General features: G+C 51.9%; 1 protein-coding gene across 2 annotated transcripts in view; it reads left to right on the forward strand.

Annotated features, from left to right (window-relative positions):
• Nucleotides 1-12,663, forward strand: part of LOC144768564 (sulfotransferase 1C2-like) — a 789,435-nt gene extending 776,772 nt beyond the window's left edge. For both annotated transcript variants that reach the window (XM_078652337.1, XM_078652336.1), the window contains exon 9: nt 11,855-12,663. In XM_078652337.1, coding sequence (XP_078508463.1) covers nt 11,855-11,967 — 113 coding nt within the window. In that variant the 3' untranslated portion in view covers nt 11,968-12,663. The remainder of the gene's footprint in view (nt 1-11,854) is intronic.
• The last annotated feature ends 13,176 nt before the right edge of the window (nt 12,664-25,839 follow it).

Below are 25,839 nucleotides of genomic sequence, written 5' to 3' on the forward strand. Positions count from 1 at the left end.
CAATCCTGAGCATTGAGAAACTCGAGAGATTACCATTGACAATGTCAGAACGACCTGTCATTGAATGGATAATACATGGGATAATTAATATTCCAATATCGACTTTCAGGTTTCAATACTGCCAAAAATATATACAGGCTGGCATGTACGAAAAATTGGGAAAAGGGTACATTAAGACAACATGGAGCTTGCCCTATTCACATGCATGTGTCAGTAATAAAGGACAGAAAGTGTTTCTTAGTGGCAATAATTGTGCGATGTCACTAAGCGGTACACTTCTGTGTAATGGAATTAGTTTGCATGGAGCCTGTGAAGGGAACTCAAATAACCTTTCATGTCACCAGTTAGGCACACCTGCAACAGAGATAGAACCATTCTTTAAAAGACTCTATAACGGGAGTTACATTCTAATTGTGGATTGCAGATGTTGTAGTCTACTGCCCGGGGTTCCTTATCTCGTTAGTACGACTGCGAAGGTCATGTGCTGTGGACGCTTGTGTTCCCCAGCTCCTTTCCAGACAGGGAGGCAAGGGCATGGCCTAACTTGAAAATTACTTCTATTCGAGTTGATACTTTAAGCAGAATGAAAACAGTACTTCTTCAGACGCCGACCAGGCTCACATCATCAAAAGAAAAGTATGATCTCCTAGTCGCAAGGACGACTGCAGAGATTCACTCATTGTTATCAACTAATTCCCCCATACATTTCGCAGAAATCCTGAATGAAATCTTAAATATTTCTGATACCAGTGGAGTCTCAAATGTATTTAAGACAGTATTTTCGATGGCATTAACACCATTCAAAGCCATACTGGGTATTTTGCCAGACTTCGTCCATTCGATTTTTGGAGGAGTTCCCCTCATTTTGGGACTAATTGCAGGAATCCTATTCTTAGTCCTTATATTTCGTTATGGCAAACCATGTCACAGACAAAACACCCGCGACAAGGGAAGAAACAATCCGAGCCATTGGATACCGGGACCGGATATCAAAAATCCTGGGACTAACCCGGCTTAGAGACCTGAACATGACTTGGTTTCTTTCATTTCGACCGATATGGCAAAGATGTGTTTTACCTGTATTAAGGTGCATGCTGTGCGGAGAAGAATGCGTGTTGGACACCTGTCTGACGCTACAATCGGATGCACCAATGGATGCAGAAACATTGTTGGGTCCGGTAACGGCTCATGCTGCCCTCAACGGCTGCCAATCCTGATGACGGCATTCGTGGAAACTTCACCACTACGATTAAGGGGTAGTGAAGATCAAGATGAAAGCAGCATCGATCAGGTACGACCTTCTGTCAGCAATACTAATCAAAACGTCAATGGAGACAATCATGCACATGAATGCATGGTTACATCTTTTTCCGAGTTAGTGGAACTCTCACAGGAAGCTGTTGACAGCTTTTTCAGCAGTCTCAATGATATGATGTTCTCACCAGAGCAGAAATAACGACTCTTGAACAAGCTAGCACACGGCGTTCCCGACACCTTGAATTTGCCCTTCAACTTTAATAATAAAGTAGCAAGATCAACTTTTCCTCCAGTCCACGGACAGCAATTTTTTTAGCAGCCCCAAAATATATTTTTTTTAATTTTACGGGACACTTTTCTTCTGCTTAAAGTAGGAACTATTCTTAGAGAACTAATTTCTGTTTTTAGCAACTTCATAGACATTAGCTGCCCGCTGGTATGCTCATAAATATTTTTGAACTGTGATGAAGTGGTCTCGAACTTTTCTTCTGTATTAAGAGCCATTTCATGTGTAATTCTCATATTCGATTACTAATAATGTATACATGCGTGATTAATTTAGCATTAGTCTACTGCTTAAGTGCATATAGTACATATGGCTATTTTATTTTTCCCGTACATTACATAATTTCGAAATGCATTATATGTATTTTGGGGTGGTAAGGTATACACGATACTCTACAGTATGTTTTACTATGCCTAGATTCGTAAATATGGCCATAGTTAGCGTGGAGTGGGTGTGATGTATTCCTATAGGTTCTGTATCGATCCCCCTATTCCTGACCCTATTCTGGTTAACAAGTTAACTAGCAGCCATCCCATGATGCAGAAACCGTTATCTGATTACGCCAGACTACGGCACAGGAGCGCGTTATCTGATTAGGTCATAACGCTTGCCATCTAATTAGGCAAAGCAATATTCCTCCAGCCCCTGATAAGGCATACGGAGTTCTCAAAACAAATCAAACCTATGACAACCTGGGAAAAACCCTGCGGCCATTGTTTTGATTTCACCGAGAACTTCAATAAAAGAATGTGCTAACGACCAGCTCGTATGACATCCTTAATGACGTATCTATGTCCATCCTTACGTCAATCTCGGCACCTTACAGGTATAAATATTACCGATATTGCCTTAAGCAAACACACGCGGTGGTGACGAGATCGGAGCAGCGAGACTTGCCGAAGCCCAGCAGAGAGCGAAGCCCACTGGCGCTGCCCCGCCTTCCTGACGCGCTGAGAACGAGACGCTGCCTTTCTCCTGCCGAGAAATCCAGCTCCGGCGCTTCCGAGCAGCCCTTGCAGGCAGCCTGGAATATCGAGACCAAAGATGAGAGATACCATCCCTCAATCATCCTAGATTCAAGGTACGGAACTGAATAACCCCTTGCAGAGAATTCTTGAGTCAGTCACTTGGCAAAACAAACTTAACTCAAACTGCTACTTTCTACTCCAGCCCACGTATTAGGCTTAGGTCAGGTACACTGGGGTAGGCGTGGTTAGAAGCACCAGTCGAGTACGATTAGTCAAATGTATATGTGAATGTATATATTTTATCCATTTTAAATAGCATATGGCTTAGAAACCATATCAATGCTTTTACAGTATTATTTCATAATTCTGCTTTTATTGTATGCACTTTACTTAACCATAAGTATTGCAATAATATCGATTCATTTCTCTTGTACGAGAAAAGAGACTGATCAATAAATAACATCTTTTATTGAACACGCCCGTCTCTTCCTTTTCTCTACAATCTGGTGAAACTAAGAATGCACGTACTGACTGAGTAAAATAAGTTGTCTTTTGTTTTCACACGACTCTAGAGATACACTCTTGATTAGGGGAGAGCAAAGTTGTCATGTTCTATGGTTGTCAGAAACTAAATCCCTTCTTGTCTATCCAGGGAGGTTCAACTCCTCCTTGCCTATTCGAGAAAGTTTCTAGTGAACTCTGAGCTAGCTGGCAAACCCAAAACTTTAAGTCTAATATCGACAGTAGAAGACCTAGTTAACGTCTGGTCTAGGTCTATACTATTGGAGGTATTATTCCAATGCGCAGAGCCTATTGGGATAATAGGAACTACACTACACAACTTCTTCAGGGCCCAAACCACAGCAAGGGCCTCCCTCTCAATGGCTGACCAATGTTTCTCCCTGGGGGTCAGCCTTCTGCTAATAAAAGCAATGGGCTGGTTTCGACCGTCTTGATTAAGTTGTGAAAGCACAGCTCCCACCCCCAACTCAGAAGCATCTGTCTGTACAATGAACTGTTTGGAGTAGTCAGGACTCTTCAGGATAGGTGCAGAGCACATGGCCTTCTTCAGGTCATCAAATGCCTTCTGACAGCTAACTGTCCACTGAACCTTTTTTGGCATCTTCTTGGATGTCAAGTCATTTAATGGTGTCACAATGGACCCATAGTTCTGGAGGGGGGCAATGCCCTGCCATTTTAAAGTGCTTATGTGGGCACCCCCTTGCCACAAAGATAGGAACTTCCAAGCCCATACAGAAGTCCAGACCGTTTTTCCACGCAGAGACGGAGGGCGCCGCCGTCGCCTTCCAGGTCTTGGCAATATCCCTTTTAGCTAGGGTAAATCCCAGAAGCATGAGATGGCATTTGTAGATATTGCCCCCAATTCCATCCATAACATGCAGGAGCACAATTTTCGGTGAACAGGGAAGATCCCAACCCAAAACTTCAGATAGGCAGGGCGTTGCCCCCCCTCCAGAATCGCGCCAATGCGGAACAGTGCCATACAGTATGTAGCAGGGTACCCTCCTCATGCTCACATCGAAGGCACACTGGGGAAGCCACCAACCCCGCCCTCCACATCCTAACCCTGGTATAGTATACCCGATGGAGGTATTTAAACCGGATAAGCCATAGGCTCATCACAATGGCTGCCCCACGCGGGGAGGCCAGGGCCTCTGTCCAGTCTTCCTCCTCCATCTGGCCTACGTCTCCCTGCCAAATCTCCCTAAGATGCTGCATTGAAGGAGAGCTATGCGTGACTAGGGACTGGTAGATTTTTGAGAACTTGTGATCCTGGATATCCTCCATAAACACCTTTGCCTCCAAACTCTGCCAGCGTCTCCAATCCCTCCAAGCTAGAGGAAATGGCATGTCGGAACTGTAAATATTAAAACTATTGTGTTTTTGATATAAGGAAGTCTTTTTGTATATCTTGGAAGGATTTCAAAATAAGCCCCAGCATAACATCACCCAGGGTAGATAGAACTATAGTGTCCCAATCACGAAATCCAGGCATCTCCCAAGTCAACCTATTCCACCAACCCATCCTACATAGCACCTGCCTCCAGATTTGGAAAACAATCCTTGTGGCAGACGGCAGGGAGTGTCTCAACTGTGCAGAGTAGAGAATCGTGTGTAGGGTGTGGTCCCCCATTCACCTCTGTTCGACAGCGTACGCCGGATCGGTTCTGTCCCCATACCACCATTCGTTAAGGACTAGCAGATGCGAGGCAATGTAGTGTGATAGAATATCAGAGGTTGAAACCAGGTCCGCATGGCCACCCATGCCACCCCACCACCCCTGAGAAACTGGCCCAGGGCCGCATTAACCTGAGGGAACCACCTAGGAGAAATCGGATATGGATGTTTTTGCAGCTAGTACAACAAACGCGGGAGTGAAACCATCATGAAAATGGCCGACCGGCCTTATATAGATAGGGGCATGTGGGACCAGGTTCTAATATCCTCTCTACACGGTCCCATGCCAGCGCCAAATTTCTATCCCAGGATGTGGTAGGCGAATCCGATAGGATCACGCCCAGGTATTTCATCCCCCATACACCACCTGCACCGCGGATGCCTAAGAACCGAGATCCCCCTCACCACCTAGGACCCAAAGGGTAGACTTCTGCGGGTTCATGTACAGGCCGGAGGTCTCCCCAAAAACCTGCATGATGTGTAACAGCCGGGGGCCCGTCCTATCCAGATTAGTAAGGAAAAACAGCACATCGTGAGAATATAGGGCAATACAATCCGACAATCTTTGTGTCCATTCGAGACCGGTCACTTGAGCGTCAATCCGCACCCAGGCAGCAAGGGGCTCCATCGCTAACGCGAACAAGTAGGGAGACAGTGGACACCCCTGTCTGGTGCCCCGTCTGATGGAAAACGTAGAAAAGACAGAGCCCGCTACATGCACAGAGGAGGTTAGATCTGTATATAGGAGGGTTAGATAGGACAAGAAACGAGGTCCTATGCTCAACCTGCGAAGAAGTGCAAATAGGTACACCCAGCTCAGAGAATCAAATGCCCTATCCATATCTGCCAGTAAAAGGGTAGCCCGCTCCCCCAATCCCCTGACGGTCGCTACAGCAACGTGCGCCTGTCGAATATTATGACGGGTCGCTCGTTGGGGCATAAACCCGGCCTGGTCGGGATGAACTAAGGAGGTAATGTGTGGCTGGAGGCGGTTGGCCAATGCCTTGACCAAAACCTTGGCCTCAACATTTAAGAGGGAGATAGGGCGGTACAACGCATGTTGATCGGGGTGGTCTACCTTGCTTGTGGAACACCATCACTTTCGCGTGCCTCCAGTCACTAGTCGAGCGACCCGGTTCCCTGGCTTCTTCCACCACCTTGCGGTAGTGGGGACCCGTACGGTCCCAGGGCCTTCCCGCGGTGCAAGTCCCCTAGGGCGGCTCCCAACTCGTCCTCCGTAAGTGAGCGATCTAACTCCACACTCACTTCGTCTGAGAGGGCCTTAGGTGGGAGGTCATCTAAGAAGCAGCCTATCACCTCTGCCGATAAGCATTCTTTGGGGGCAAAGAGATCTGCGTAATACATAGCAAAGCTCTCTGCAATAGCCGAGGAGGCTGAAATGGGTGACCCGTCCAGTCCCACAATATCCGGGAGAGCCCGGGGGCAGAGTGACCCCTGACACAGTCTATGCAGCAGCTTGCTAGATTTATCCCCCCAATGACAGATCCTGCTCCGGGTCACCAACCATACCTGGCGGGCCTCTCTAGTAGGAGATGCGAATAACCCTTTTGCGCGAGCACCAATTGGCGGCAGACCTGCCGCCCCCATCCTCCCTACTGCGTGCCTCCAGCCCCAGAATTTCAACTTCCGCTCATACGAGGGATTCTTTACGCGTTCTACGGGCCGCACCACAGAAGGAAATTTCCACCCCATGAATTGTGGGCTTTATTACCTCCCAGAGAGATTCAGCCCCCTTTACCGTACCAACATTAAGCGTCAAATATTGATCAATGGCATCTTCCATATCTTCTCTGAAATTCTCCTTCTGGAGGTTCCAAGCCAAGAGGCGCCATCCCCGCACGTATAGTGATGGCCACCGGCGAATGATCCGAAAGTCCATGAGAAGGAATATCGGCTGCCACCACCCTGCTGTCAAATAGGTAGTAGATGCGGGAATATGAGTCTTGCACTGCCGAAAGGTAGGGGCTGTGCCATGTAACCTATGCTAAGGGTCTTCCCAGTCAAGGCTCATCACAAGGGAATGACGTTTGGTGGGGTGTCGGGCCTCCAGTGGATCCCCGGGCCTCCACCGATCTCTGGCCACATCCATCACATCGTTCCATTCCCCACACACAACTGCCAGGCCATCTGGTAGATCCGCCCACCAGGTCACAAGTCGCTCCAATAATCCCCAGGACAGTGGCGGGGGCTTATACACTCCCTAGTGCCACAGTTTCATCACCTACTGTACCCTGCAAGAATAGGTACCTGCCCTGAGTGTCTCCCCATGTCTTAACATGCTTGTATGAAACCCAGCGATAGATCAGGACTGCAACCCTCCAAGACCCCCTCACAAACCCCGAGTGGAAGTCATGTACATAGCCAAAGCATTGAAAGCACAGCACCTTCGTCCCCATGAGGTGCGTTTCCTGCAGCATTAGTATGTCTGCATGGGCGCGCTTTGCTTGTTTAAGGATAGCCCCGCGTTTAATCTTGTCAAGCGCCCCTCTGACGTTCCAGCTAATTATCCGAAGGGACCCAGGGGGATCATGTGAACTACCCAGCATACCTGCCATTGGAGGGCTCAGTAGAGGCTAAAGACACAGATGACATCATATTAGAAGGGCGAACTAACTCTGAAGTAATGTAAGACAGTGCATTGGAAGAACAAAAACTCCCCAAAACAAGTCCCCCCATCCTATACCTCAATAACAGTGAAGTACTTGTTGCGGCAAGCAGAGCAGGCTGACCCCAACAGGTGGTCCCACCCCTCACCTGCCAATGGATCCCCAACTTACAGCCCATTGTCTGCTGGGCCTCTCTCTGTTTGTTAAGGTCCCACAGAGATACCGCCCTTCTTCTGTTGTTCTCCAGGCGAAGCAGCATAACAGATACACTGAGACCATAGTCCCATCTATCAGCTGGTCCGCTGACTCATGCTGTCGTGAAGCCAACCCAGCCCGAGAGGAGGCACCGCAGGATCGGTATCGCCTTCTGGATCTGGAGCGCCTGGTGCCCCTCCCCTTCAATTTGAGCTGATTCCGGGCCACCCCACTCGAGGAAGAATCAGACTCCCTCCCGGGTGGTGTGGGGGGGCACAGCCACACCGTCCACTAGAACACCTCCTCCGGGGAGTCAAAGAAGTGAGTACGGGATCGATACACTACCCGCAACCTGGCTGGATAAAGCAAAGCATAAGGAACTTTGAGCTCTCAGTGGCGGACTTTGGCCGCCAGGAAGGACTGCTTCCGCTGCTGAACCAATTTTGTATAGTCGGCAAATATCAGAATGCGGGCATTGTCAAATAGTAACAGTTCTTTGGCCCTGGCCTGCTTCAGAATAGCGTCCCGATCATGATAATTGAGTAGCTTTGCAATGATGGGTCTCGGGCGATCTCCCGGCGGGGGCTTCTGCATTAAGGCCCACAACAAAATATTTGGATAAGGATTCCGGGGGAAGCCAGCTCTCCAGCCACTGAGTGAGGAACCGTTCCATGTCTCCATTCTCGCATCCCTCCGGAAATCCAACAAAGCATAGATTGTTGCGCCAAGCCCTCCCCTCGGTGTCCTCCACTTTCGATGATAGGCCACGTTGGGTGGTCTCCAGAGAAGTCACCCGCTGCTGAAGGGTGGCAACTACATCTTCCACTCCCTCAATTCTTGTTTAAGTCTCAGTGATGCGTGCAACCACATTCCATAGGTCCTGCCGCAACAGCATGACGTCGGAACCAACTGCCCCAATCTTGGCATCGAGGACGTCCCTGGACTGTGTGTTAGCAGCCATGAGATGGCATTGTCGCGCACGTCTCCATGCGTCCCCCGTCGCTGCCGCAGAAGCCCCCGGGCCTATAAATTTGTCGATCGTGCTCTGCTTGGCCGATCCTCCCCCTGGCTTATCTCTCATCATGGCAAGCAGCGCGCATCCCCTCACCCTAGACAACGTACTGTTTGTGGTCAGTGTAGCACCATCAGGATAAGGGAGTCTGTCTAGGCAGATCAAGTCACAAGAGTATAGGAACACAGCTCGAGCGGCCTGACCTGACCGCCGATCACAACGCTATTGCCGAGGAATACGGGAGAGGGTCAAGGAATCCAGATCCACCAAAGGAACCCCAAGGAGGCGCTCGCGATGCCCGACTGACCGCCGATTCAGGCGCTCCACGCAGCGGGAGGGAGCACCGTGCCGGTCCCGCACCGGGAGGCAGGATGAGTAAGCGAGCACGCCCGGTCCCTTGCCTGAACTTCGGGATGCTTGTACTCGCCCCACAGCACCTCCAGGCAACACCCCCCACGGCCCGACAAAGCCGCGAACCCCTGATCCATTTGATGCAGGGGGGCGACGAGAGGGAGGCACCCGGAGAGCAAGAGGGGCGCTGGTAGATGAAAGGCCCCGATCCCCGAGGGCCCCGGAGGTTGCTCGTGCGGCTCGACAAGCCGCCGCTGCGAGGTTGTTACTGGGCGGGAGGAGAAGGGAGGCACAAGTCGAAATCCACAGGGAAGTTGCGCTGCCTGATGGCCAACGATGTATGCGCTCTGCGCAGCGAGAAGGAGGAATCATGATGCCGGCCACACGCTGGGCGGCAGGATGTGGAAGCGGACGCGCCCTTTACCTTGCCCGAGCTTTGGGTCTTGTATGTGCGCCCCACAGGATCTCCAGGCGCCCCCCCATGGCCCAGCAAAGCCGCCGAAACCCCAGGTTCGTTCCATGCAGGAGGGGGAATGCGGAGGCACCCGTATAGCAGAATGGGCACCGGACAGTGAAAGGCCTTGATCTCCGAGGGCCCCGGACGTTGCTTGTGCGGCTCACCAAGCTGCCGATGTGAGGATGCCGCTGGCGGGGGAAGGCAGGCACACGCTGAAATCCAAGGAGGGCCGCTGGCACCAGCACGGTTCGGGACCCAACCAAGGATCGGCAACTCACTGAACCCGCTGTGTGCACCTCCAGCGCCTTTCCCTCGCGGTCAGACACGACCACCGATCGAGGAGGCTCGCCCTGTAAATGCCAAGAGGCGGGGAGGCAGCCAACCGCCAGCAGGAGACACCCGGCCAGGAAGCACCCTCCAAGAATCAATCAGCCTCACCCATTCAGAGTGCCAGCCCAGCAGCCACGGCGCCGCACCCCACGCCCATACCCCCGCGGGGGGACCCAGGCAACGCCTTACTCAAGATCCCAGCTCCCATGCCGCCTACAGGCCCTGCCTTTGGCCGTCGCCGCTCTGCCGCTCCAGGTCACGTCGCGGGTCAGGACTCGGCTCAAATGTGCAGCGCCAGTTCGCATCACTCCCGGGGCGGTCTTGAGGCGTAGAAGCGGACCGGAGAAGCAGGATATTTTCAGGATAAAGGTCAAGGCTGGACGGAGCTCACTTAGCACACGTCCGCCATGGTGGCTCGCTAAGCTACGCCCCCCAATACACATCCCTTCTTTACCCCATTTTTTGCAGAGATTATAGTGCTGAATGTGTTTGTTGTCACCAATGCTCACCCTAATTTACTTGTCTAAGTATAGGTGTTTTGGGGAATTTAATCGGAGTAATGCGAGACTCAATTTTTCCAAATGGACCCTAATAGTGGGCAATCAGCCTGATCAAAAAGAGATATAAACTCATTTAGTTTAAATTGTAGTATAGTTGTGACACTGAACACTCTCTTGGTTCCACTGAGGGTTTGGATCATTGACGAGTAACCCATCATCACTAAATATTACTCTGATTTGTGCCTCAAATGCAGGAGTTGTCCATGTGGAATAGATCATATGGCAGATGTTGATCTTGTGTATGAAGTAGTTGGAATTTAAGTACAGCAGTAAAGATAGGTCTTATTGTAATGACTGAAAAATGCAACCTTATGGATGGCGGACGTCCCAGGAAATCTCTTTTTGGTGTTGGAATGTTTTGATGGTGGGCACATTTATTTATGGCACTTTGGTTGTGCCATGTTTAAACATTAGGGCCTACATCCTCATGCTTTAGATTGTTTGCTTTGGCACTAAAAGAATTATTCAATTTCAATCTTGACTTTTGGTCATCAGAGTTTGATACTTTTCAGCTGTTCGCAGCAAATGGATTGACAGAAAAGTCTTATGCTGTGCTGGACACTTATGTGGTGGGCTGTCGTGAGGTGTGGTGAGACACTACCTCCCAGTTCTTCTCATGGTGCCCAGCAAAGGCCTTGTTCCAGCCTTGAGTCTAACATCAGGGGTCAGAGCACACATAGCAAGTGTCCCATTAGTGTACCTCTGTCCTTTATTTCTGACCAACCAAGTTGAATGCAGCCTTGGTGTAAATGGATGTTTTCAAAGCAGCCTAGGAATTAATGGAGATTTAATTGTAGTCTTGGTGTTAATGATTTGAGTAATCCCATTTGAGAAGTCCTGATTACCAACCTCAGCACTAATTAAGGGTATGGATTAAAAGCAACATCAGCAGGTCGCTTCTGAGGTGGAATTGTAGGGTTGTAGGGCGGTGCATACTAGAATAATATTAAACCATCATTCAGTGAATGCTCCCCTTTTAGAGGTAAGTAATATGTGGCAGTCTGGGGGCTGATTGCATTATTCAAGAGGGAATGTTATTTTGGCACCTTCTCATCCTTGCGCCAGCACCCAGCCCACTTCCCCAAGAGAAACTAAAGTTATAGATCCCTACCATCTATCCTATCAGGCTTTATGCAGGACAGTGGAGGTTTGGTAGAAGGCAATGTTTTTCCACCCGCACCTCATTGCTCCTCCCGTTAGCAGATGTACAAAATCTCTTTAAACCAATGGCCTTACTACATTAACACTAGTCCAATATTTAAACTGATGACAAGAGATAGTTTGGAGCTCCTGCTGCTCTGTTTTGGTTAACATTAAAATGCTGTGTCTAGGTTATATGTGCATGTTCATCTCACAACTGTTCTTCAACAGGCCTGAGAGGCTGAGGACTGTGTGAGACTCTGGAAAGGAGGGGGAGGTAAGAAAGAATTCAGAAGGATTTAGGCTGGAGTTGCAGGGGAAGAAGGAACCTGTAACAGATTTCTTTAGATGTCATGACTTTATATACACAAAAATATACTTTTAACAAAGTTGTTAAACAGTGACATTTTGTTTGACATTGCAGATGGAAGTATTTTCATGAACTGTCCATTCTATTTCTACTTCTTCGCAGGGATTGTAGGTGACTGGAAGAACCATTTCACTGTGGCTCAGAACGAGAGGTTTGATCAAGAGTACGAGAAGAGGATGTCCGGATCATCATTGAGATTCCGCGCTGAGCTTTGAACTAGAGGGAATGTGGGGGCTCAGTAGCGGGAATGTTTTTCTAATGGGGGAGGCAATTCTCCTCCAAATCTCTCACACTGAGAGAGAGACATTCTCCGGCTTCCCCAGGGCCCTCACCACTGCATTCCAGCAATCTGAAATGAACTGGATGTCACTAGATCGCAATAGGAGCTTCTCCCTGATGGTCAGCTATAGGACATTTTGTACAATACCTTAACACATTCAAGCAGACGTTTTTAAAGTTAAAGTCAGACTTACACATCATTGGTCTAGGAACATTTGCAATCATAAAATCTTGATTTGAAGTAAACCAAAGTGTGTTATAACCCAGTATGGTCTTTCTAGCCAGTTCTGACTGGGTTCTTAATCATGGCCCAATCACCAACTTCAAAATCTTGTTCTTTCACCTTGTGTTTGTTATCAAAGTACTTTTTCTGAAGGTACTGTTTGTGCAAGGTAGTGTTCACACTCTTCTTTTGTCGAGATACCTGTGGTGTTAATTGGTGTAATTAAACATGTCCAACGTTTTTGTTTCATTCACTCCTCTACTGGAGTTTTCATGGCCAAGGCCATTTGAAGTCCCTCCTTCAAGAATGTGTTCATTCTTTCCACAAGACCATTAGAGGCCAGTGAATGAAGTGCAACTTGTAAGTGTTTATGTGGTGTGCTGAAATAAAGTTTTTCATTTGCAAAGAAGTGAAGTGTGTGCCGTTGTCTGTAACTTGCTCTTTGGGTGAGCCCTCATTGTCAAAAACTTTAGTCAAACTCAAAATATACCCACTTGGAGTAGTAGTCAATTAGAACAATGAGGTATTTTTTGTCAAGTGGTAACTGATCAAATGGTCCTGCAAAGTTAAAGGCAACTTTGTTCCATGCATCTCCATGTAATGGCACAGTATCTAAAGGCGTATAACTTGTCTTCCATCGTTTATCAGATAAGACATGTGTTGCAATTTTCAATCCACTTAGATACCTGAGAGTCCATTGAGGGCTACTAAAAATGCAGTTTTATGTTTCTTGAAGTAGCCCCACAGCTTGATGTCCTTCATGAGCAGTCTTAATAAGTAGCCCATGGGCAGCAATGAGAGGTATGCAGAGTTCAGCAAGCACGAGGACACCTTTTACAATGGATAACTCACTTGCAATTTGGGCATACAGCTTTAGAGATGACAGTAAGTAATGACCTTTCCTTTGGCCACCCTTTTTAAAAATCAAAAAAATCCATGGCTTTGCACAACACATGAATGAATGAATGAATAAAATTTATATTGGGCAGACAATAACCCGAAGGTATCATGGCGCCTAACAAAATATGTCATAAACATAAGCATATCACCATTACAAATAGGCCTGCACAAAGAGATGGGTCTTCAGTACACTTCTGAAGGCCTGGAGAGTGGGTAGCGATCTTAAATCCAGAGGGAGGGAGTTCCACCATTTGGGCGCCAAGGTGGAAAAAGCCCTACCCCCCCACTTAGCTCTCCTGAAACGAGTGGCTGACAGAAGAAATTTATTCGAGGAGCGCAGGTTCCTAACAGGAGTATGGCGGGACAAGATGGATCCTACACCAGTGGAACTGTTTTTAGCCAATGCCCTATAGGTCATACACAAGATCTTAAAATGTATACGGTCCTCCACGGGAGGCCAGTGTAGCAGCTTTCTAGCCGCTGTGGCTGAGGCACGTTTGGGAAGATCAAGGACAAACCTAGCAGCAGCGTTCTGGACCACCTGCAAGCGCTGCAGTAGACTTTTATTCAGTCCCACATACAGCGCATTGCAGTAGTCCAGTCGTGAGCCAATGAGGGACGCTGCAAGCTGTTTCCTTGCCTGCAGTGACAGGTAGTGCCTGATCCTCCTGAGGATATGAATGATGCCCCAGCAGGTAGAGATGGTTCTGTTAACCTGTTTATCCAGATTAAGGGCGGGATCAATCATAACCCCTAGATTTTTTGCCGAGGAGGTGGGGGTAGGGCAGGCTCCTAATGAGTCTGGCCACCAACCAGATGACCATACATCCTCTTTCCCTCCAAACACCATCACCTCCATTTTCTCTTCATTCAGTTTCAGTGAATTGTAAATCAACCATTGCCCGACTGCCTCCATACAAGATCTAAAGTTAGAGGCAGTCGGGGTGCCTGACTGAGAGAGAGAGACGAGGATCTGGGTGTCATCTGCATAGGATACTATCTCCATTCCGTAAGATCTAATTAGCCTGGCAAGTGGGGTCACATAGATGTTAAATAGGGTCGGGCTCAAAGCCGACCCCTGGGGTACCCCACATTGCACAGGCAGGGATGGAGATAGATACTCCCCCAACTTCACTCTTTGCACTCGATGGTTGAGGAAAGAGGTGAGTAGATCTAAGGCAGCCCCCTGAATCCCAACCTCCCTCAGCCGAGCTGTTAATACTGAGGGAGAAAGGGTATCGAAGGCCGCCGTCAGATCCAAGAGGATCAGGAGGGTGGTCTGGCCCCCATCAACACGTGTGCGGATGTTGTCTAACACGATGGTGAGGGCCGACTCCGTGCTGTGTTCCCACATGATCTTTTTCCATTGCAATCATCCAATCTTTGTCCTGGAAAACGCCTGAACACTAGAAAACATCCTCCTTTGTGGCAACAGCACATTTAAACTCATCTGAATCTTCATCCTCAAATTGTGGCTGTATAGGCATTTCAATCAGCCCCGGTATTACGCCAGCCAGAAATGTATTTGATGACAGAGTTAAACTCTTGCAGGCATGACAAGAGTCTAACCAATCTGGCAGAGGCCTAGCCAGTCCCATTACCATTTAGAAAATGTAAGAGCGGTGTATGATCCATGTCAATTTCAAAACTTGTTCCCCAGAAAAAAAAATTAAACTGCCCAAAAACAGGCAAGGGCTTCCCTTTCTATTGTGCTGTGGTGGGATTTGGCCTGTTTCAAACCTCTAGGATGTCTCAGGATGCTTGTTTCCGGTCCAGGGAAGACATGGCTTGGCAGTTCGGGCTGGACTGTTCCCATGATGCACAGGGTCAGACTGATTTGCATATGGCCAAGTCTGAACTGGGGTGGCGGAGTGAGCTAAAGAATGATGATGGATTAAACCTAGATCAGTTGGCTAGGGGTGAGTGCTTGCAATGTTCAACACTCCGTCCATCATCCCTCATGGTTTTGCTTTGTTCGCCTTAAGTTGGCAGGGTATGCCCAGACGTGGGTCCCTTGGTCACTTTGCCACTGGATTCAAGCTAGCCTATGTGATGACGGCTGATTAGCCAGAAATCGGTCCCAGGATGCTTGTTTCCGGTCCAGGGAAGACATGGCTTGGCAGTTCGGGCTGGACTGTTCCAATGAGGCACAGGGTCAGACTGGTTTGCACATGGCCATGTCTGGACTGGGGTGGCGGAGTGAGCTAAAGAATGATGATGGATTAAACCCAGATCAGTTGACTGGGGGTGAGTGCTTGCAATGTTCAACACTCCATCCATCATCCCCTTTGGTTTTGCTTTGTTCACACTAAGTTGGCAGGGTATGCCCAGACGTGGGTCCCTTGCTCACTTTGCCACTGGATTCAAGCTAGCCTGGCTGATGACGGCTGATTAGCCAGAAACCGGTCCCAGGATGCTTGTTTCCGGTCCAGGGAAGACATGGCTTGGCAGTTCGGGCTGGACTGTTCCCATGAGGCACAGGGCCAGACTGATTTGCATATGCCAAGTCTGAACTGAGGTGGCGGAGTGAGCTAAAGAATGATGATGCATGAAACCCAGATCAGTTGACTGGAGGTGAGTGCTTGCAATGTTCAACACTCTGTCCATCATCCTCATTGGTTTTGCTTTGTTTGCCCTAAGTTGTCAGGGTATGCCCAGACATGGGTCCCTTGCTCACTTTGCCACTGGATTCAAGCTAGCCTGGCTGATGACGTCTGATTAGCCAGAAACTGGTCCCAGGATGATTGTTTCTGGTCCAGCGAAGACATGGCTTGGCAGTTCAGGCTGGACTGTTCCCATGAGGCACAGGGTCAGACTAATTTGCATATGGCCATGTCTGAACTGGGGTGGCGGAGTGAGTTAAAGATTGAGGATAGATGAAACCCAGATCAGTTGACTGGGAGTGAGTGCTTGCAGTGTTCAACACTCCGTCCATCATCTCCTTTGGTTTTGCTTTGTTCGCCCTAAGTTGTCAGGGTATGCCCAGACATGGGTCCCTTGCTCACTTTGCAACTGGATTGAAGCTAGCCTGGCTCATGATGGCTGATTAGCGAGAAACCGGTCCCAGGATGCTTGTTTCCGGTACAGGGAAGACCTGGCTTGGCAGTTCGGGCTAGACTGTTCCCATGAGGCACAGGGTCAGACTGATTTGCATATGGCCATGTCTGACCTGGGGTGGCGAGTGAGCTAAAGAATGATAATGGATTAAACCCAGATCAGTTTGACTGGGGGTGAGTGAGTGCAATGTTCAACACTCCGTCCATCATCCCCTTTGGTTTTGCTTTGTTCGCCCTGAGTTGGCAGGGTATGCCCAAACGTGGGTCCCTTGCTCACTTTGTCACTTGATTTCCAGCTAGCTTGGCTGACGACAGCTGATTAGCCAGATACCAGGCCCAGGACGCTTGTTTCCGGACCAGGGAACACATGGCTTGGCAGTTCGGGCTGGACTGTTCCCATGAGGCACAGGGTCAGACTGATTTCTTATGGCAATGTCTGAACTGGTGTGGTGGAGTGAGCTAAAGAATGATGATGGATTAAGCAAAGATCAGTTGACTGGGGTGAGTGCTTGCAATGCTCAACACTCCGTCCATCATCCCCTTTGGTTTAGCTTTGTTCTCCCAAAGTTGGCATGGTATGCCTAGACGTGGGTCCCTTGCTCACTTTGCCACTGGATCCAAGCTAGCCTGGTTGATGACGGATGATTTATCAGAAACCGGTCCCAGGATGATTGTTTCCAGTCCAGGGAAGACATGGCTTCGCAGTTCGGGCTGGACTGTTCCCATGAGGCACAGGGTCAGACTGATTTGCATATGGCCAAGTCTGAACTGGGGTGGCAGAGTGAGCTAAAGAATGATGATGGATGAAACCCAGATCAGTTGACTGGGGTGAATGCTTGCAATGTTCAACACTCTGTCCCTCATCCCCTTTGGTTTTGCTTTGTTCGCCCTAAGTTGTCAGGGGCAAGACGTGGGTCCGTTGCTCACTTTGCCACTGGATTCAAGCTAGCCTGGCTGATGATGATTTATTAGCCAGAAACAGGTACCAGGATACTTGTTTCCGGTCCAGGAAAGACATGGCTTGGCAGGTCGGGCTGGACTGTTCCCATGAGGCACAGGGTCAGACAGATTTGCATATGGCCAAGTCTGAACTGGGGTGGCAGAGTGTGCTAAAGAATGATGATGGATGAAACCCAGATCAGTTGACTGGGGGTGAGTGCTTGCAATGTTCAACACTCTGTCCATCATCCCCTTCAGTTTTGCTTTGTTCGCCCCAAGTTGTCAGGGTATGCCCAGACATGGGTCCCTTGCTCACTTGGCCACTGGATTCAAGCTAGCCTGGCTCATGATGGCGTTTTAGCCAGAAACTGGTCCCAGGATGCTGGTTTCTGGTCCAGGGAAGACATGGCTTGGCAGGTTGTGCTGGACTGTTCCCATGAGGCATAGAGTCAGACTGATTTGCATATGGCCAAGTCTGAACTGGAGTAGCGGAGTGAGCTAAAGAATGATGATGGATTAAACCCACATCAGTTGACTGGGGGTGAGTGCTTGCAATGCTCAACACTCCGTCCATCATCCCCTTTGGTTTTGCTTTGTTCGCCCTAAGTTGTCAGGGTATGCCCACATGTGAGTCCCTTACTCACTTTGCCACTGGATTTAAGCTAGCCTGGCTGATGACGGCTGATTAGTCAGAAACCGGTCCCAGGATGCTTGTTTCAGGTACAGGGAAAACATGGCTTGGCAGTTTGGGCTAGACTGTTCCCATGAGGCACAGGGTCAGACTGATTTGCATATGGCCATGTCTGAACTGGGGTGGCGGAGTGAGCTAAAGAATGATGATGGATTAAACCCAGATCAGTTTGACTGGGGGTGAGTGAGTGCAATGTTCAACACTCCGTCCATCATCCCCTATGGATTTGCTTTGTTCGCCCTTGTTAGACGGACAGGGAGGGTCGGCCGAGGATAAGGGGAGAGGTCTCCGGGGAGAGCCGTCTCCAGTGAATCGTACAGACAAGTAACTTCCCCCCCACAGACGGACACCACACAAGGATAAAGTTCAACGATACTTTATAGGCAATTCTTCAAGTACGGTAGAATGGTACAAGGAGGTCTGGACCCAGGGGTCCCCTCTATTCTGGTCTCTGTTTGGGAAAAGGGTAGCGGGACAGTCTTGTTACCAAAAAGATGGAAATAGCTCTCAATCCTCGAGCTCGGTGGTGTAGATGAACGGGCCGCGGCGGAGCCAGCAGGTCCCGAGATGGATGAAGGAAGACGACGGTCCGCGGCAGAGCCAGCAGGTCCCGATGAAGGTGGTGGTTACAAACGGTCCGCGGCCACGCCAGCAGGTCCCGACGACGATGAAGGATAGGGTGGTTCCCCAAGCCGCGGCAGCGCCAGCAGGCAAGACGAGGGTGCACAAGACAGAGCTACGGCAGCGCCAGTAGTCCGTCAAGGATGAGTTCTTCTTTGCGTCTCTCGACTCCAAGATACAACTCCCGTCCTGCTCTGGAGCTGCCCCAGTTATAGGGCTGGTGTGCTTTGATGTCCGGACCCTCGCACTTGGAGGTCGGGAGGTCCGGGATGAGGGAGTCCAGACACCCAGCAGGGGGGTGGAGCCAGCGCCCGGGGAGGCGATGGGCGAGCGGCACTTGGCGGGGGAGAGCCATCGACACCTCTTGCTCCCATTGACTGACCAAGTAGCCCGCTCACCTCCTGGGTGGATGTTGGTGCCGGAATGTCTGAGGCCTGGCCAGGCCCAGGGTTGAGGTCGATCGGGGGCCAGGCGGCCTCGTGGTGGAGTGTCCAAGATGGCGCCCAGGATGGGCGCGCAGGCCGGTAGTGGGTCGGCCTACGCGGTCAACAGGTTCGAGTGTAGGGGTCCCTGCGGGGACGGTGGACGTGCAATGGTGGGGTGTGGTACTTGCGTGGCTGGGCTCGGGCCTGGTTGGGCCGGGGGGGAGCGGCCCTTCATGTGGCCTGTCCAACATGCGTCCCCCCCAGCTGAAGGCGGGGAGAGTTACCCATCCTCTTGGGGACTCTTCTCGTCGAGGCGGAAGAACCGGGACAGGCCATCTGCGTTGGCGTGATCTGGCCCAGGCCGGTGTTCAACTGTGAAGTCCATCCCTTGTAGGGAGATGGACCAGCGTAGTAACTTCGGGTTTTCCCCCCGCATCTGCATCAGCCACTGCAGGGGTCGGTGGTCGGTCTGTACCCGAAAGTGTGTGCCAAAAAGGTAGGGCCGGAGCTTCTTGAGGGCCCATACCACCGCGAAGGCCTCCCTCTCTATGGTGCTCCAGCGTTGTTCCCGTGGTAGGAGTCGCCGGCTGATGAAGGCCACCGGTTGATCACGGCCTTCGGTGTTCACTTGAGACAGGACTGCCCCAATGCCATGGTCGGAGGCATCCGTCTGGACGATGAACTCCCGGCTGTAGTCGGGGGCCTGGAGCACAGGGGCGGAGCACATGGCGGCTTTCAATTGTTCAAATGCAGCTTGACACTCTGGGGTCCAGTTGACTTTCTGGGGCTGATTTTTTGACGTGAGTTCTGTGAGGGGCCTCACGATAGTACCATAGTCTTTCACGAACCTTCGGTAATAGCCCGTGAGGCCCAGGAAGGCTCGTACCTCGGTCTGGGTGATGGGGGGCTGCCAGGACTGGATGGCGGCAATTTTTAGCTGCAGAGGGGCCACCAGGCCGCTTCCCACCTGGTGCCCGAGGTAGGTTACAGACCCTTGCCCAATTTGACACTTGCTGGCCTTGATCGTGAGGCCAGCTCGCTGAAGGGCTTGCAGCACTGCTCGGAGGTGGTGGAGGTGCTCGGACCAATGGTTGCTGTATACAGCGATGTCGTCTAGGTAGGCGGCGCTGAATCCTTCGAGCCCCGCCAGGACCTGATTGACGAGCCGTTGGAATGTTGCTGGGGCATTCTTCATTCCGAAGGGCATGACTGTGAAATGGTAATGGCCATCGGGAGTGGAAAAGGCAGAACGTTCTTGTGCCCGGGGTGTGAGGCCGATTTGCCAGTAGCCCGCCGTCAGGTCGAAGATACTGAGGTAGCGGGCAGCTCCCATGCGGTCGATTAGTTCATCTGCCCGGGGGATGGGATGTGCGTCTGTCCTGGTGACCGCATTCAAGCCCCGGTAGTCGACGCAGAACCGGAGTTCTGGTGTGGTGCCGGGGGCAGCTGCTTTGGGGACCAGTACTACAGGGCTGGCCCAGGGGCTGTCTGAGGGCTCGATGACCCCGAGCGTGAGCATTTTGGCTACTTCTTCCTGGATGCAGGCCCGTACCCGATCTGGCACGCGGTAGGCCCGGTGGCGGATAGGGGGGCTGTCCCCCGTGTCCACATCGTGCGTACACCAGGAAGTGACACCTGGGGTGAGGGAGAACAGGCTGGCGAATTGTGACAGGAGAACTCGGCACTCCTGGCGTTGCTCTCGGGTGAGGGCCTCTGAGAGTCGGACCCCATCTACGGAGCCGTCTTTCTCCCGAGTCCGTAGGAGGTCAGGGAGGGGCTCGGAGTCCTCTTCAGCCCCATTGTCTGTGGCCATCAGGAGGCTGAGTTCTGTCCGTACAAAGTGCGGTTTCAGTCTGTTAGCGTGGAGGACCCGGAGGGGGTTCCGGGAAGATTCCAAGTCGATGAGATAGGTAGCCGGACCCTTGCGCTCGACCACTTTGAAGGGCCCTGTCCACTTGTTTTGTAGGGCGCAGGGTTCGGTGGGGGACATCACCCATACCTGTTGCCCAGGTTCAAATTCGATGGAGGAGGCATTCCGGTCATACCACCTTTTCATGTCCTCTTGACTGGCCTCTAGGTGGGCTTTTGCTAGTTCTCGGAATCGCCGGGTCTGGTTGCGGAGGGTTAGGAGGTAGCGGAAAACATCTGGTGGGTTCTTTAGAGGGGGCATCTCCCAGCCTTCCTTGACTAGGCTGAGCGGCCCCCGCACGGGGTGTCCATATAGCAGTTCAAATGGGCTGAAGCCCAGGGACTTCTGGGGAACCTCTCGATAGGCGAAGAGGAGGCACGGCAGCAGCACATCCCACTGGCGACGGAGGGGCTCTTCCAACCCCCCGATCATCCCTTTGAGCGTGCGGTTGAACCGCTCAACGAGTCCGTTTCCTTGAGGGTGATAGGGGTCGTGAACCGGTAGGTAACCCCGCACTGTTGCCAGAGAGACTTCATATATTTCGAAATAAAGTTCGTGCCTCTGTCACTGACGACCTCCCGGGGGAAGCCCACCCGGGAGAAGATCCCCATCAGAGCCCGGCCGACTACCGGGGCTGTCACAGTCCGCAGGGGAACAGCCTCCGGGTAGCGGGTGGCGTGGTCCACTAGCACCAGGATGAATCGATGGCCTTGTTTTGTGCGCGGGTCCAGGGGCCCTACGATATCGATTCCGACCCTCTCGAACGGGGTGGTGACCACGGGAAAAGGTTGCAGGGGGGCTTTCAGTTTGCGGCCGCTCTTTCCACTGGCTTGGCACGTGGGGCAAGATCGGCAATGCTGGTGTACATTGTCCCTCATTTTGGGCCAGAAGAAGTGGGTCACCAGGCGGCTATAGGTTTTGTCTTGACCCAGGTGTCCTGCCAGGGGGACATCGTGGGCCAGGTTTAGCAGAAAGTCTCTAAAACGGAGGGGTACCACTAGGACTCGGCTGGCCCCCAGCTCCGCGATTCTTTGCTCACTGTACAGCAGATCATTGTCCCAGTAGACCCAGTGAGTTCCGGAGGTATCCCCTGCGCTTTGGGCTAGCGCTTGCTGGCGGAGTCCCTCGAGGGAGGGACAGGTCTTTTGTTCTTGGCGAAATTGTTCTTGCGTGGGCCCCCCCTCTTGAGGCCACTGGTCGGGGTTAGCGAGGTCTGGAGGTTGAGCTGGTTCGGGGGGGACGTCACGGTCGGTGGTTTCGGCGGGGGCGACCGGAGGCGGTGGCGCCGGCCATTCGGGTTCCTCTGGGCGGGGGTTGGCACGGGCGGTCATGGACCGGGTGGTGACGCACGCCCAGTCCGGGACGCCCAACATCCCCAGGTGCTCTTTTCGTTCGACTGCTGCCCATGGAGAGCTTTCCAGGTCATTACCCAGGAGGCAGTCTACGGGGGCATCATCTCGGACCGTCACCTTCAACATGCCGGAGACCCCTCCCCATTCGAAGGGGACGCAGGCCATCCGACACAGACTTTCTGAGTTATCGGCTGAACGTACAGGGCAGAGAATGTTTGGTAAGTATTGTTCGGGGGTCACCAGGTGACAGCGGACGGCTGTTACACTGGCCCCAGTGTCACAAAGGGCTTCAGCCCGGTGTCCATTGATGCCTACCCATTGGCTGTACTTCTGGGTATTAGCGGGTAGGGGGACCCGCGGGACCATGTCTCTCCCCCCTAGGCAGGCGAGAGCCATGGCGGCCGGCTCCCATTCTTGGTGTTCCTGTTCATATTCTTCTTGTTCCTCTGAGATCTGTTCCTCCCCCAGAGCAGCAGCGGCTACTTGGCGGGGTCTTGGGCTCTGGTACTGGGGGCAGTTTGGGTCGTTTGCATAGTGTCCGACTCGTTGGCATCGATGGCAGGTAACATTGGCTCGATATCCCGGTCGCGCTGGGGTGCTGCCCCGGTTGGCCGGGGGGGTGGTGCTGGTAGTGGGGGTGACCGGAGCGTTGCTTCTTCCGCGTCCTTGGCCTCCTCCTCCTCGGGGACGGTGCTGACCATTGTTGTTCCGGTTCTGTTCGTAGGACCCATTTCGACCCACTCTGGTGATCTCCCACCGGTCAGCTTCGGCTGCGAGCTGCCGGGGATCCGTTAACTTGCTGTCGAGGAGGTGCTGGCGAAGTTCAATGAAGCAATTGTTCGACAGATGCTCCCATACCATAAGATTGAACAGTTGTTCGTAGGTTGTGACCTTGCTTCCTTTGATCCAGCCCTCGAAGGCTCGGCTAAAGTAATTGACATAGTCCACCCAAGTTGTACCCGGGATGCGGGTGCAGTCTCGGAACCTCTGACGGTACATCTCGGGTGTGAGGCCATAGCGGGTGAGGAGTGCAGCTTTCATATGGTCATAGGAGGTCATCTGGTGGTCCGGGAGTTGCAGCAGGGCGTCGCGGCCCTCATTGAGGAATCTCCCCCACAGACCGGCCCCCCAATCGCTTCTATCGATCCGGTGTGCAGTCATAGCGATTTCATAGGCCTTAAACCATTGCTGGATGTCGTCCTCTCGGAAGTATTCTCGAACGACATCCTTGGGGATGTGTACCTTCTTCTCTGTTGCCCCTGGAGTGTGGGGTTGCTCGGACACCCCTGCTTCTTTATTCTGTTTGCGTAGGTCGATTTCAGCTAGTTTCCGCTCATGTTCATATGCCAGTTTCTTTTCCTCGAGCTCCCTTTGTCTCTGTTTCTCCTCTCTTTCTTCTCGGAGACGCAGGTGCTCTAAGTTGATTTTCTGTTCGGCCAACTTCAGTTCAACGTCCATTTTGAGCCGGGCCATTTCCAGCTCGTGTAGTCGTGTTCTTTCTCGTTCCTGGATCTCGTCTGGCGAGAGACCCGTTCTTCGCTCTTCAGGGGCCATGGGGGTTTGTGCTGCGATGTTTTGATCGGGGGTTCCGGCAGCCCCGGTTTCTGCCCAAGATTCTAGGGCCTGCTTAAAGTCATCTTTGGTATTTAGTCCGGTGGTAGCGATACCTAATTCGATACAGAACTGTTTAAGTTCACGATGGCTGTACTCGTCCAATTTCTCCATCTGGAATTTCTCCGTTGATCCGCTGTCTTTAGTTGACATCGTGATTCGCCGTGGGGTGAGCTACTCTCTGTACGGTTTATGCGGTGATTCGGATCGCGCCGCTGGCCACCAATGTTAGACGGACCGGGAGGGTCGGCCGAGGATAAGGGGAGAGGTCTCCGGGGAGAGCCGTCTCCAGTGAATCGTACAGACAAGTAACTTCCCCCCCACAGACGGACACCACACAAGGATAAAGTTCAACGATACTTTATAGGCAATTCTTCAAGTACGGTAGAATGGTACAAGGAGGTCTGGACCCAGGGGTCCCCTCTATTCTGGTCTCTGTTTGGGAAAAGGGTAGCGGGACAGTCTTGTTACCAAAAAGATGGAAATAGCTCTCAATCCTCGAGCTTGGTGGTGTAGATGAACGGGCCGCGGCGGAGCCAGCAGGTCCCGAGATGGATGAAGGAAGACGACGGTCCGCGGCAGAGCCAGCAGGTCCCGATGAAGGTGGTGGTTACAAACGGTCCGCGGCCACGCCAGCAGGTCCCGACGACGATGAAGGATAGGGTGGTTCCCCAAGCCGCGGCAGCGCCAGCAGGCAAGACGAGGGTGCACAAGACAGAGCTACGGCAGCGCCAGTAGTCCGTCAAGGATGAGTTCTTCTTTGCGTCTCTCGACTCCAAGATACAACTCCCGTCCTGCTCTGGAGCTGCCCCAGTTATAGGGCTGGTGTGCTTTGATGTCCGGACCCTCGCACTTGGAGGTCGGGAGGTCCGGGATGAGGGAGTCCAGACACCCAGCAGGGGGGTGGAGCCAGCGCCCGGGGAGGCGATGGGCGAGCGGCACTTGGCGGGGGAGAGCCATCGACACCTCTTGCTCCCATTGACTGACCAAGTAGCCCGCTCACCTCCTGGGTGGATGTTGGTGCCGGAATGTCTGAGGCCTGGCCAGGCCCAGGGTTGAGGTCGATCGGGGGCCAGGCGGCCTCGTGGTGGAGTGTCCAAGATGGCGCCCAGGATGGGCGCGCAGGCCGGTAGTGGGTCGGCCTACGCGGTCAACAGGTTCGAGTGTAGGGGTCCCTGCGGGGACGGTGGACGCGCAATGGTGGGGTGTGGTACTTGCGTGGCTGGGCTCGGGCCTGGTTGGGCCGGGGGGGAGCGGCCCTTCATGTGGCCTGTCCAACAGCCCTGAGTTGGCAGGGTATGTCCAGACGTGGGTCCCTTGCTCACTTTGTCACTTGATTTCCAGCTAGCCTGGCTGATGACGGCTGATTAGCTAGAAACTGGTCCCAGGATGTTTGTTTCCGGTACAGGGAAGACATGGCTTGGCAGTTCGGGCTAGACTGTTCCCATGAGGCACAGGGTCAGACTGATTTGCATATGGCCATGTCTGAACTGGGATGGCGGAGTGAGCCGAAGAATGATGATGGATTAAACCCAGATCAGTTAACTCGAGTGAGTGCTTGCAATGTTCAACACTCCGTCCATTATCCCCTTTGGTTTTGCTTTGTTCGCCCTAATTTGGCAGGGTATGCCCAGACTTGGGCCCCTTGCTCACTTTGCCACTGGATTCAAGTTAGCCTGGCTGATTAGCCAGAAACCGGTCCCAGGATGCTTGTTTCCGGGCCAGGGAAGACATGGCTTGGCAGTTCAGGCTGGACTGTTCCCATGAGGCACAGGTTCAGACTGATTTGCATATGACCATGTCTGAACTGCGGTGGCTGAGTGAGCTAAAGAATGATAATGGATTAAACCCAGATCAGTTTGACTGGGGGTGAGTGAGTGCAATGTTCAACACTCTGTCCATCATCCCCTTCAGTTTTGCTTTGTTCGCCCCAAGTTGTCAGGGTATGCCCAGACATGGGTCCCTTGCTCACTTGGCCACTGGATTCAAGCTAGCCTGGCTCATGATGGCGTTTTAGCCAGAAACTGGTCCCAGGATGCTGGTTTCTGGTCCAGGGAAGACATGGCTTGGCAGGTTGTGCT

The sequence above is a fragment of the Lissotriton helveticus genome, chromosome 7 (assembly GCF_964261635.1).
Source record: "Lissotriton helveticus chromosome 7, aLisHel1.1, whole genome shotgun sequence".
Lineage (NCBI taxonomy): Eukaryota > Metazoa > Chordata > Amphibia > Caudata > Salamandridae > Lissotriton > Lissotriton helveticus.